At 48.6% G+C, this 12,375-nt stretch overlaps 1 protein-coding gene across 12 annotated transcripts in view; it reads right to left on the bottom strand.

Annotated features, from left to right (window-relative positions):
* ppfia2 (PTPRF interacting protein alpha 2) overlaps window positions 1-12,375 on the bottom strand; it is a 126,315-nt gene that overhangs the window by 9,447 nt on the left and 104,493 nt on the right. For 7 of the 12 annotated variants that reach the window (XM_060037892.1, XM_060037896.1, XM_060037898.1 and 4 more), the window contains 12 exons: window positions 12,320-12,375; window positions 11,745-11,836; window positions 10,953-11,085; window positions 10,470-10,684; window positions 8,801-9,047; window positions 8,473-8,502; window positions 7,877-8,004; window positions 7,204-7,388; window positions 6,472-6,562; window positions 2,929-2,991; window positions 1,994-2,075; window positions 325-525 (listed from right to left, as the gene is read on the bottom strand). The exon at window positions 12,320-12,375 is cut by the window's right edge and continues 7 nt beyond it. In XM_060037892.1, coding sequence (XP_059893875.1) covers window positions 325-525; window positions 1,994-2,075; window positions 2,929-2,991; window positions 6,472-6,562; window positions 7,204-7,388; window positions 7,877-8,004; window positions 8,473-8,502; window positions 8,801-9,047; window positions 10,470-10,684; window positions 10,953-11,085; window positions 11,745-11,836; window positions 12,320-12,375 — 1,523 coding nt within the window. The remainder of the gene's footprint in view (window positions 1-324; window positions 526-1,993; window positions 2,076-2,928; window positions 2,992-6,471; window positions 6,563-7,203; window positions 7,389-7,876; window positions 8,005-8,472; window positions 8,503-8,800; window positions 9,048-10,469; window positions 10,685-10,952; window positions 11,086-11,744; window positions 11,837-12,319) is intronic. The other 5 variants (XM_060037899.1, XM_060037902.1, XM_060037904.1 and 2 more) reach the window with 2 other exon arrangements.

Raw genomic sequence — 12,375 nt, 5'->3', positions numbered from 1 at the left:
ATTACACTCCCAACAAGCAAAATAGCTATATATTTGACAGTATGACATTTTTGCCGATAGGAAGGACGTGTTTAAACATATTTGTCTAAGTCTATATAGCTATATATATATATAGATGATGCATATCGATATATATCTATAGATCTATAGATATATATATATATAGCAGACAGAAATACATGCACATATATCAAATCAATAGATAGATATATATCAAAATCCATTCCTCTAAATATTTATATAGATATAGATCTATATCTTTATCTATAGACATATAGTTCTAGATGTATAACTCGGGGAGGAGGTGCGTTTGTTTCGACTCACGGTCCTGGAGGTGGGCGGGGCCGAGGGGCTGGTGAGCGACACCATCTCCTGGATGGCGAGGCGGAGCTTGAGGCGGTGCAGCGGGTTGCTGATGCCGATCTCCCGCTGGATCTCCGTGTCCGACAGCGCAGACATGATGGCGCCGCTCTTCACGTTGGCCCGGCACGCCGCTACGTACCAGGCGGGCATGCCCAGCCACAGCTGGGGCGGGCGCAGAAACAAACAGGCCATTTTGACGTTTATGTTTACAAAAACGTTCACATTTATATATTACGTTTAGGTTTACAAAAACTTTTACATCTACATTTTACAAAATAACTTTACAAAAACATTTACAAATAAAATTACGTTTACATTTCACATTTAAATCTAAAGGTGTGCAAGGAATGAAATACTGTCATTAACTGTAAATAGTGGAAAATAGTGTATATACTCCTTCCAATTCTTTCAAAATAGATGAACAATGTCAATCCATTTCTTAACTTCAAACATTAAACTCACAATCAAGCCAGTAGTCAATTTATTTACTGGGTTGATGTGTTTGTTTTCGTCCACCTTACAGGTCACCAGTTAGACCACGACTGACATGTTGGAAGAACTTCAGAAACGGTGGGTAAAAGTATAAAAAACGAATGGGGGGGACAAAAAGTGAAGGAGCAAATCTAAAGAAATCTCTGTAAAATCCTACATTACAACCATATCTGTGTCGCTATTCGCAGAGGACAGTGTAGGGACTAGGGGGCTCATTCTCAGCGAACGGTCTTGGCTTTTGTGAGTGTAATGTGGGTTGCATGATGGGGTGTAATCCAACCTTCTGGTACCAGAGGGCAGTGTAGCATCAATTATAACAACACAAACATCTTCATGGATTCCACAAGCAGGCTTTGAAGGGGCTGTATGATTTTATATCTCAGTCTAGTATGAGCATTATGTTTTAGATGTATATTTATATATTAAGACTTATTTCATATCGGCACCATGATGGGTCTTAGCTCTCTCGGTTGTTTTTTTTGCCCCGTCTATTTGAGCTTGACGTATTTTTAGAAAAATAGCAAAGGCAACAAAATTATCAGCAGAGACACATTACCCTATTGCTTAGGCTGTGGTTTCAGAACAATGGAAAGCGTGGCTGTGGTTCCCCAACCACTGCCAACGCTGCTGGGAGTGTGTAGGGGGTGTTTGCACTGCACCAACATGATGCAAAGATGTTAATAATAACCCACGGAAAAGCCAAGCTAGCTTGTTTCATCGTAACAAGGAGTAATGATGCGAATGTAAGGGGTCAGGGTTTACACTGCTATGGTCGACTGTTTAATGTGCATTTCCATAGCGGTGTTTCAGTACAATTTGCTGATGTTTTGCTATCTAGGAGTTCAAAGTACAGTTCAGAGTGAGAATGCTTTACACATTGCTGTAGTTAGTTAAAACACATGACCTGAGGAAAGAGTAGTGTCCATGTTTGTGTTGTCAATACTAACTTTTCATGTTCTGATTTTTATCAATTCAAAAAATATTTAGTGCTCTGATTAATAATTGTAGATTTTGATTTTGAAGCAGTAGCCTGATGTTGCCGTCATTTAGCCTTTCTGCGGCTATGTCATGCTAACACCGATGAGCCGTGTTCCCCTCAGCCACCTCAAGGTGGCGCTGGGCCTCTCATACCGCCTACCTCCAGCCAGGCGACCACTGTCGGCCCGTCCCATTGGGCGAATGGTAAGCCTTTCCTCCTGGCCTCCTCCAATAGCTCGTGCCTGGGGACGGGGAGAGCGCAACACTTCCTTAGCATCCACTTTCCAAAGAGCAGCACATGGACACAGACAGACGCAGACACACACACACACACACACACACGTTAAACATTACAATCCCTCACACAACCGCTTTTAAAAGGCACTCCTTAGCCACTAAGCACTGTGATCCAAACGGGATGGGGTGGGGTTTGCTGTGTGTGTTTGTGGGTGTCTAAGAGACGTGTGTGTGTGTGTGTGTGTGTGTGTGTGTGTGTGTGTGTGTGTGTGTGTGTGTGTGTGTGTCTTGTGCACCCAATAGCTTTAGAAAGGTGGGTTTTATCATTCATCTGTGTGGTGTTGGAGAAAGGAGATGGGATAAGCATGCCACACACACACACACGCCCTTAAAGGCACAAGGCTACCTTCCCCCTCATCTGTGACTCACTGACAGTACCTATATTATAGTACTACTGCAGTACCATCAGTAGTAAAACACCTTGCACTGTAGAAACACTACAACAGTACTTAAGTCTTGTATCATAGTAGTACTGCAGTACTATCAATAGTACAACACCTTGGCCTGTGGTAACAGTAGAACAGTACTGTATTATAGAAGTACTGCAGTACTATCAATAGTACAACACCTTGGCCTGTAGTAACAGTAGAACAGTACTGTATTATAGAAGTACTGCAGTATTATCAGTATTCCAAGACTAAAACACTGGAACACCAAATGGAATGCTTTTGAACCCTGTGTGTGCCGTGCTTTGTGTCAGGGTGGGAGTGGTGCGTGGGGTGGTGCTGGGATGGTGTGGCGGTCAGTGTGTGTTCTGCAGGGAGGACAGAGAGAAGAGAGTATTTGCTTAGTAAGTACCGCAGGTTAAGGTGGGACGCGGCCACGGACTTAATGAGCGGTGCGTCCAGAGGCCCTCGCCTACTCAGCGCAAAGAGAGATACAAACAGTAGAATAAGAAAAAAGGACAATAATAGAGTAGAAGAATCATCACGCCCCGACCAGGGAGGGCAGGCAACATCGACTCCATCACACGCTGCTGCGGCACATTCCCACGACGGCGATGTAAACGGAATGGACACACAAACTGTCCGCACTGTATAGACGCCTGTGTGTCACAGACACGCACACGTATATACACACACACATATGTACATGGGCATTCCCAGAGGATGGCATGGCGGGGGCCTTGGAGGCGTGGACAGGGATGAGGGCCCCTCAGGAGTGTAGTGTAGCGTTGCCCAACCTCTGGGTCGGGGGCCCACTTCGGGCCGCCTCATTTGCATAGTGGGGGCGGCTGGGAGACTGCTGACTTATGAGTTATTGGTATTTGATTGGACATTTAAAAAAGGTTTCAAGGGTCTGATAAGATATATATGAAATGACTGTGTGAGATTACTAAGTAGCATAGTGTTATTAGCATGCGTTCACTGGGATATTTATATTTAAATACAACCTGGAAATTGAAATATCACTCCTTTTTCTGACCAAAATTTCGGAACGGGCCACAAAAGTGTTGAGGACCACTTGAGTAGCAGCACCTTCCCACGGCGCACAAGGTCAATGAAACACTGACAATAAACACATTGTGTTTACATTCACGGTCGAAACACATGTGTCATTGTGTCGACACAATGTGTGATTCTTATGCTCAGCCTCGGCTGATAAGAGAAGGAAATGAACGTCCACTGAATGTGGAGCTGGAAGGGGAGGAGGAGGAGGAGGAGGAGGAGGATGAGGAGGAGGAGGATGAGGAGGAGGAAGATGTTTAAGAGGTTGAGATAGCGAGATCAGAGAACTATAAACACGAAAAATCATACGAGATCAGACACACGGCGACAGTAAGAAGCCACATTACATTCCTGCAACCGGGTGCCACAGCTTGTGACTCCACACACATAAAGAGAGAGAAAGAGAGCGAGGAAGAGGCAGGTGTATAAGGACGAGGAGGAAGAACATTCCAGGTGTAAGTCAGCCCCCAGTGGGCCGCCGCACATTCTCAGTCCAGCCCATTGGTTCAGCTGCCTGGGGGAGGGGCCAGGGGCAGGGCTTAACAGGGTTAGTGAAGGGAAAGAAAGCAAATGAAGTGTCACCGACAGCCACTGAGCAGAGAGAGAGAGAGAGAGAGAGAGAGAGAGAGAGAGAGAGAGAGAGAGAGAGAGAGAGAGAGAGAGAGAGAGAGAGAGAGAGAGAGAGAGAGAGAGAGAGAGAGAGAGAGAGAGAGAGAAATCGTGATGGAAAGAGGTTGAGAGAGAGGGTGAGTAACAAGACATATAAATAGAAGTATGGAAAGAGACAGAAATAGAGAGAGCGAGAGACAGTACGAGAACAATAGATGGGAGACACAGAGAGAGATTTGACAGACAGACGGACGTAGGACAGACAGAGAAGGACAGCGATTGGACCGACAGAGATGGACTGTGGCGTAGCCTTGGCATTTAGCATTCTTGTCTCTTGGGGGAGGATGGCATACAGAAGGACAGATGGACAGAGGGACGGAAACGGAGACAGAGAGACGGGAGACACAGCGAGGGGAACGATGGACACCAGGCCCAGGATATCACGCGGCCTCACCACTTACCCGCTTTGTTAGAGAATCAGAGGATGAAGAGAGGGAGGAGGAGAGGGGACGAGAGAGGGAGGAGGGGAGGGGACGAGAGGGAGGAGGGGAGGGGACGAGAGAGAGAGGAAGGGGACGAGAGAGAGAGGAAGGGGACGAGAGAGAGAGAGAGAGAGAGAGAGAGAGAGAGAGAGAGAGAGAGAGAGAGAGAGAGAGAGAGAGAGAGAGAGAGAGAGATTACAGGAGACAAAAGTACACAAATGTTAATGGGTTAACAGCAGTTTCCGATCGGACTCTAAAAAAATTAAAAAAAGGTTGAATGCGAGCACACACAAACACACACACAGACACGGACACAGACACGGACGCACAAACAAACAACATGCATCTTGTTTACACACATGTGCGCCAAAGGTCATGTTGGAGGACATTCTTTGTACAACACGCTTTCTGAGCACCGGGGGGGATGGAAGCAAGTCAGAAAGAGAGGGCGGCGGTCCGTGTGCGAGGTGTTCACCCCCACCACAGCTCGTGCAGCTCCAGTGAAGAGAGGAGATGAGAAATGCAACGGGAACACAACCAAGTCCCTGTGTGTCATTCCCCGCATTCCCACATCATTCCCCACCGCCCCCTTACACACACACACACACGCACACGCACACACACACACACACAGACAGAACAGATTTTCAAATGTGCTCCGAGATCCACAGACACTAAACCCCGCCCCCACGCCGGAGCCGACCAATCAACAGACAAGACGCATGTCCCGGCGAACCACCATCTAGCGGTTAGCTGGAATGTGAAGGTTTGGGGGGGGGGGGGGGGGGGGGGGGCAGGCTTTGAGATGGCATGCAAGAGACGAAGAGAAGGGGGGCGGGGGGGGGGGGGCACCACGATGCATCCTGCGCCCTGCATCCATAGTTCAGTGCAGCCCCACCACAAGGACAACGGGCATCATCACCACCGGCACCCCATACCATACCACATCCCTCGGACCCCCCCCCCCCCCCCCCCCCCCCAGGGGCGGCCCCCCCCCCATGGGCATCACAGTCAGTCTTGTCACGATAACTCAGTTGTGCACATTTGAGGCCAAATGACATTCGGCATTTGGCTGCGGGACAAGGCGAATGTACAGAAAGAATAGGACACACACGACATGCGCACACACACACACACACACGCCCGACACACACACTACACACATACACATTCCTGGTTCAGAGACGGTTGGTGAGTGTGAGTGGAGAGTTCAGGTCTTGAGCGACGATGAGCTAAAATGGCCGCTAGGGAGGGAGGGGGAGGGGGGGGGGGGGGGGGGGGGGGGGGCTGTGTTTTATATACACTTCCCTTATTGATCAGGAAGCCCCGGTAGATTAATTGGACTCTAAAGCCCGATCGATAGACTCGACTTTGGCGTCGTCTCTGAATATACTTGGCCTGATTCTCGGCTGCTCAATAGTGATCCAGACCCTGGTGAATTGAGATCCGGGGCCTTGTTAAATACTGATCCCCAGGATGATTTGGAATAGCGCGCAGCGCGGTGAAGGGGAACATAATGTGTGTCTACCGAGGCTACAGTGTTTGAAAGGTTCCTCCCTTGTTTGTTTTGCATGTTTGTGTCGTTGTAGAAGGGCTGCTGCAAATATTAGTGGGTAGATATAGCAGATATAGATAGATATAGAAGCTTAGTGAACAGAGAGACCTGAACACACTGCACTGTCCTGCCCCGGTTGTAATAGTGACAGGTGTTTGTTGATTAGCCGCTAGCTAAGCTGAAAGGTAATTTATGTGGAGTGCGATGCTGCTTCAGACCGTAGGTGTGTTTTGGGTGGAAAACATACTTCTTTTTCAGTCTGCGGTCTTTCTCAGCCTGAGTGCCAAGCTTCCCCATGCCCATATCCTGGCCCACCATGTCGGGGTCGTTCACCGGTGCTGGAAGAGGGAATGACAAGAGAGACATTAGCGATATAATGCTAACCAGCCAATGCTAATTCCCTGTGTAGCTTGAAGAATCTGTTCTATTCTTCTCAACTTTTTATTTATTATATATTCTAGAAACATGTTCTATTTCATTTTATTGGATCCTACTCCAATAAAATGGAGTAGGATCGCATTAAATTCCCAATTATATTCTAGAAACATCTCCTATTCTTGAACCATGTTGTATTCTACTCTAGACCAACATCCTATGCTGTGCTATTGGATTCCAAATCAAGCTAGCCAAGTAATCCAAGCCAAGGTAACATTAGCGAGGCCATGCTAACTATCACTGCCAAGCAGCCATGCTAACTATCACCGCTAGGCAGCTATACTAACTATCTGCGCTAAGCAGCCATGCCAACTATCACCGCTAAGCAGCCATGCTAACTATCACTGCTAAGCAGCCATGCTAACTATCACTGCTAAGCAGCCATGCTAACTGTCACTGCTAAACAGCCATGCTAACTATCAGCGATATGCAGCCATGCTTACTATCACTGCCAAACAGCCATGCTAACTATCACCTCTAGGCAGCTATACTAACTATTACTGCTAAGCAGCCATGCTAACTATCAGTGCTACCAATGCCCCACCGTGCGGATCAACCATGACGTGTCGGTGGGCCATGTGCCCCAGACGCCCCTTCTCCTTCTTGCCGAACAGCCGGCCGATGGACGACTTGATGCCCTTCTTCTTGGGCTGCTTGTTGTGCAGCGAGTCCTGGCTGCTGGCCACGCTGCTCAGGGCGCTGGCCTCGGCCTCCAGCGAGGACGCCATCCTGGGGTTAGCAACGAGCACGCGGTCAGCATCGGCGTCCATTTTGGTTGCACGAGCGGGACATGTTTAAAGCCGAATATTTTATAACTTTTACATTTGAGGGCATTTGACGCCTTTATCCAAAGCAACTAATAACAGTTCATGCATACATTAACATTCACAGTGATTTATAACGGACGGCGGAGTCATCCATGCCAGGGGACAGTAAGGAGCAGTGAGGGTGAGGTGTCTTGCTCAGGGACACCTCAACACTCAGCTAGGAGGAGCCGGGGATCAAACTAGCATCCTTCCGATTATAGGTGACCGCACATATAGGTCTACCTCCTGAGCCATGCCGACCCTGATAACTTTTTCTTGAAGAAAAAACAGTCGGTATTAAAGATAAAGTGTACCCGAAGTATTCATGGGCTAGCTAGCTTAGAGTAGGTCACTTGTATTCGAGGAGAAGCCTCGTCTGGGTGTCCACTGTGTTCGGCGGACGGAACTCACCCCCTTGCGTCGTTGTGCGATGACGCTGGCAGCGTGTGCGTCATGCGAACGGTGCGCGGTGTCGGGGGAGGGGACGTCTCACACTTGATCGTGGCCTTGTCTTGTCCGTCCTCGTCAACCGCCGCTATCTGAAAAAAGATCGGGTTTTGGCGTCTTAATGTCGTGAAACTTCCAGCACACGTTTTTTTTTGGTAAGTGAATCCTTGAACTCGCATTCCTGTTCTGCTCTCCGATTCGGACCAACTGTGTTCCGAGTGAGCGGCGAGATCGTAAACGTCCAGTACTTAACGGAAGTCGTTTGTTTATTGTATTACAACGAGCATATTCTAGTGTTAGAAGTCATAACCATAGCAACACTAACCCTTTAGCCGTTGGCCAGCATTAGTCACACAGTTGTGGTTTATGCCTCTAAACAACTGTAATACCGACCAGACACGATTTTTTGGTAATAGCAAATCATCGGTTGAATACAGGAACATCTTTGGTATAAATATATGCCATTTTATGGACACTTTCACCCAAATTAACTCATAACATTGTGAGTGTATACATTCTGTGCCGAAGTATAGAAGAAGTGCTAGCCTAAGCGACTGTACCTTTCTCCTGTGCTTCCTCAGGTCGCTGGGCTGTAGGGAGACAGAGCAGAGGGGAAGTCACGCAATCCCACGTCAATACATCGTCATCGATAAAGGTCATGAGGGTGGTCGTCTCTTTTATATGTACGTGTGACACGTGATCGGGGAGAAGAAGAAGGAGAAGAGGGAGAAGAAGAAGAAGAAGAAGAAGAAGAAGAAGAAGAAGAGAAAAGAAGAAGAAGAAGAAGAAGAAGAAGCTGTTCTCACGAGGAGCGGCCTGCGGTCAACCCGGGAACACGAGTACCCCAAACTAAAAGTCCTCAGGGGGGGGGCGGGCGGGCGGGCTCACCAGGGTCATGACCCCCATGCGCTCCATGTCGTGCGCGGGGCTGCGGGGGTCCAGCTTGGGGGTGGAGTGGCCGCTGGGCGGGGAGGAGGAGGCCAGCGAGGAGGCGGTGGCGGAGGCGGTGATGCAGGCCCCGCCGTGGTGGTGGTGCATGCGGGCCAGGTTGAGGCCCTCCAGGCTGACGCTCGCCACGCGGTTCTCGATCTCCTCCGCCCGCAGCTCCGTCGACTCCTTCTCCTCCTGGATCAGCCTGGTGGGAGGAGGTGAAAGGGGGGTGCGGGTGGTGGTGGATCGAGAATGAGGGGGGGTTGAGAGGCAGCAGGGAGATGGGAGTTTGGAGGGTGGGGTTAGGTGGAGTGGTTGGGTGGATGGGTGATGAATGGGTTGGGATGAGACAGGAGGGTGGGTGAGTGGGGGGGGGTGGGGTGGTGGAGGATGAAGGGAGGTTGGTTGATGATGGAGGGGGGGGATGGTTGAGGGGTGCAAAGGCAGCAGGGAGACGGAGTTCGGAGGGTGGGGTTAGGTTGGGATGGGGTTAGATTGGGTGGATTGGTGATGGGTGGGTTGGGATGAGACAGGAGGGTGGGTGAGTTGGGGGGGGGGGAGTGGTCATATTGTCAAGTCATGATTCTGTATATAACCATTCATCACCATCTCACAGCCCGCGGGAACACGAGACTCAACGGACCATCAAGCGATGGATCAATACGTGTTTAGTCGTCTTTAATTAAAACTGAATCGTCTTCAACTGTCCTATCAGCTCGGATCAGCTCCGATCAGATAAATAGCTTCCCTAGGATATCTGGTGTCATCACAAAGGAAACAAGTGAATTTGTTGCGTGGCTAAATGAATTCTGTGTGAATCTGTGCTGTGCCTTGCATGGACATGGCTTTGATGGATTCAAAACGAAGAGGCTCCTAAGAGCTCATTCAACAGAATAATTACAGGCCTGTATCGGGGAGATAGAAAGCCTTAAAGTCTGTTCACATAAATAACCCTACCCGGGAGTTAGCATGCTAATTAGCTACCAACTCCCAGGATGCCAAACGCTATTTGCGAGTCAAATTATTTCGTTCTCCAGCTAGCTTTGAGAAGCGTATCTTGGTCTATAGCGATTGTGCCAGGCATATTAACAACATCTGACCAAAATATCTAACCACATTTGCATTTGCAATTATACATGTGAATAGGCTTGAGATAATTACAGCATTAACAAGATAGTAAGAAGTCTCCTCAGGGCATCATGGGCTTCCTGCAAGTACCTAATAAATTGTTTAGTCCAGAGTCTAGCTTGCACATTACAGGCACTTTCTACATTAGCAGCCATTGTCATATAGGCCTACGGTCTTTACAGCCATAGCATCTCGACGAGCTAGCACACCTTATCCCCACCCAAGTGCTGTGGCTCGCGCAGCATATTTACTGTTCGCTAACACAGCTTAACTTCTCTAAATTAGCCAGCTGTATCTCCACCTAGCTAGCAAATCACATCTACACTTAGCTAGTCCACCATAATTCCACCTAGCTAGTTAGCAAATTGCATCTTATTATACTGCATTTCCACCTAGCTCTCTGACGGTATCTCCACCTAGCTAGCTAGCACACTGTATCTTCTACGACGCAGTTCCACCTTGTTTTCACACGGTATCACGACCAAGCTAGCTAGCACACCGTATCTCCTTGTTGATGGCGTCCAGCTGCTCCTGCAGCATCATGGCGAGCGTCTGCGCGTCAGAGTGTCCGCCCGGCGACAGGAGGTCCATGGAGCTGAACAGCGTCTCGCGGTCGTCGTCGTCCATGTCCGACATCTCCGTGTCGCTCTCGAACGGGTGGCCGCCAATCCCGAGCTGCTGGGAGCGCCACTCCTGCTCGCCAAGGGACTTAGCCTAGAGATGAAAGACAGACAGACAGACAGACAGACAGACAGACAGACAGACAGAGGCAGTTATTTGGCAATAGGCTGGCTACAATCGATGCATGGGTCTTTTTTAGCATCTAGTTTCACTGTTAGGGATTAATAAAGTCGATCGTATCCTTCTCGATGGACTAATCACAGAACAGGTCTAAATAGAACTGTTTATGTTTATGAAAGACAATAAATGACTGAGAGAGCGGTAGAGAGACAAAGAGAAGACAATGCCGAGCCGGTCTCACCTTGGACTCCCTCAGGCCCACGCGACCTCTCCGGGGACGTCGGATGACCTTGGCCGAGCGGTAGTGGTCCGACTGGGTCTCCGCCAGCGAGCCCAGCGAGTAGCGGAGTTCCCCTGACGTGTCCATGTGAGACCTTCACACACACACACACACACACACACACACACACACACACACACACACACACACACACACACACACACACACACACACACACACACACACACACACACACACACACACACACACACACACACACAGAGAGTTACAACCGTGAAGAACACTGAATAGGACATGGTGACAGCCATCTTGTATTGGGACCAAAACGAACAGGTACGATTGTGTAAGTAAAGGTTTGGTTCGACGACACACATGGCCATCTTTATATTCATGCTAAGTGTGTACAGAAGGCAATAAAAGAGAGGAAAAGATTTGTTTGATGATTTTATCAATGTGGTCAAATTCAGTCTTTTCGCAAAGTATAAACTAGCGCTCGTGTTTGATAATGGACTGCATTTGGACTGCATTTATACAGCCCTTTTCCTAACCAGGGGCCACTCTAAGCACTTTACAAAATCACCTCACGTTCACCCATTCATGCACACAATCACACACTGATGGCGGTGTCAACCATACAAGGCGACAGCCAGCTGGTCGGGAGCAGTTAGGTTGAGGCGTCCTGCTCAGGGACACCTCCACACTCAGGGACACCGCTCAACCTCCTGAACCACATGCCGCCGAGTAATCTTCCTAATCGTGGAGTTTAGTTTTCCCCCTCGTGCGGCGACCTACCGGGACAGGGTGGGTTCAGTGAGGGAGCTGGTCCGCATCCTGAACTGATCCAGCTCCCCTCGTAGCTTATCGATCTCCTCCGCCAGGTGGGTCTACGGGGGGAAGGGTAACGTAAGGCAGGAAACAGGAAGTAGGTAACAGGAAGCAAGGGACAAGAAGTAAGGGACAGGCCTTGAGCATCCATCCCATAGTTGAGGCTTTTAGAACATGGAGTTCTTCCATATGGATAATAATAGCCCTGACATTTGTGTTTTTATGTTATAAGCCTAACTTTCTCATAAAAAATAGATTTACTAGCCATTTAATGTTGTTTGTTCCCTCTAGTGTGACTGAAACTTTAACATAGTTAAAACAAATGTAAGAAATGTACTTTGTTCGCCCCAGATGAGATATTTGTGAAATTAACTAAATAACAACGGATCAGCAGCAATTAAACACCTCAGTTTGGTTCAGGGTAGTGGGCCCCTATGCGCTATCCGACGTACCCAGATAATAGCAGGGATTGGGGGAGAAGCTACGAATGTCCCCCCCCCCCCCCCCCCCAACACATACCACACTGGTAGCCAACCACTTACTTTTTCATGTATCGAGTCCTCATACTGTTTCCTGTAACCTTCTGAATCCTGGATCA

Source organism: Gadus macrocephalus, chromosome 19, assembly GCF_031168955.1.
Source record: "Gadus macrocephalus chromosome 19, ASM3116895v1".
NCBI classification, from domain to species: Eukaryota; Metazoa; Chordata; class Actinopteri; order Gadiformes; family Gadidae; genus Gadus; species Gadus macrocephalus.
The sequence above is the reverse complement of the archived record's forward strand: the minus strand, read 5'-3'. Positions and strand labels throughout refer to the sequence as shown.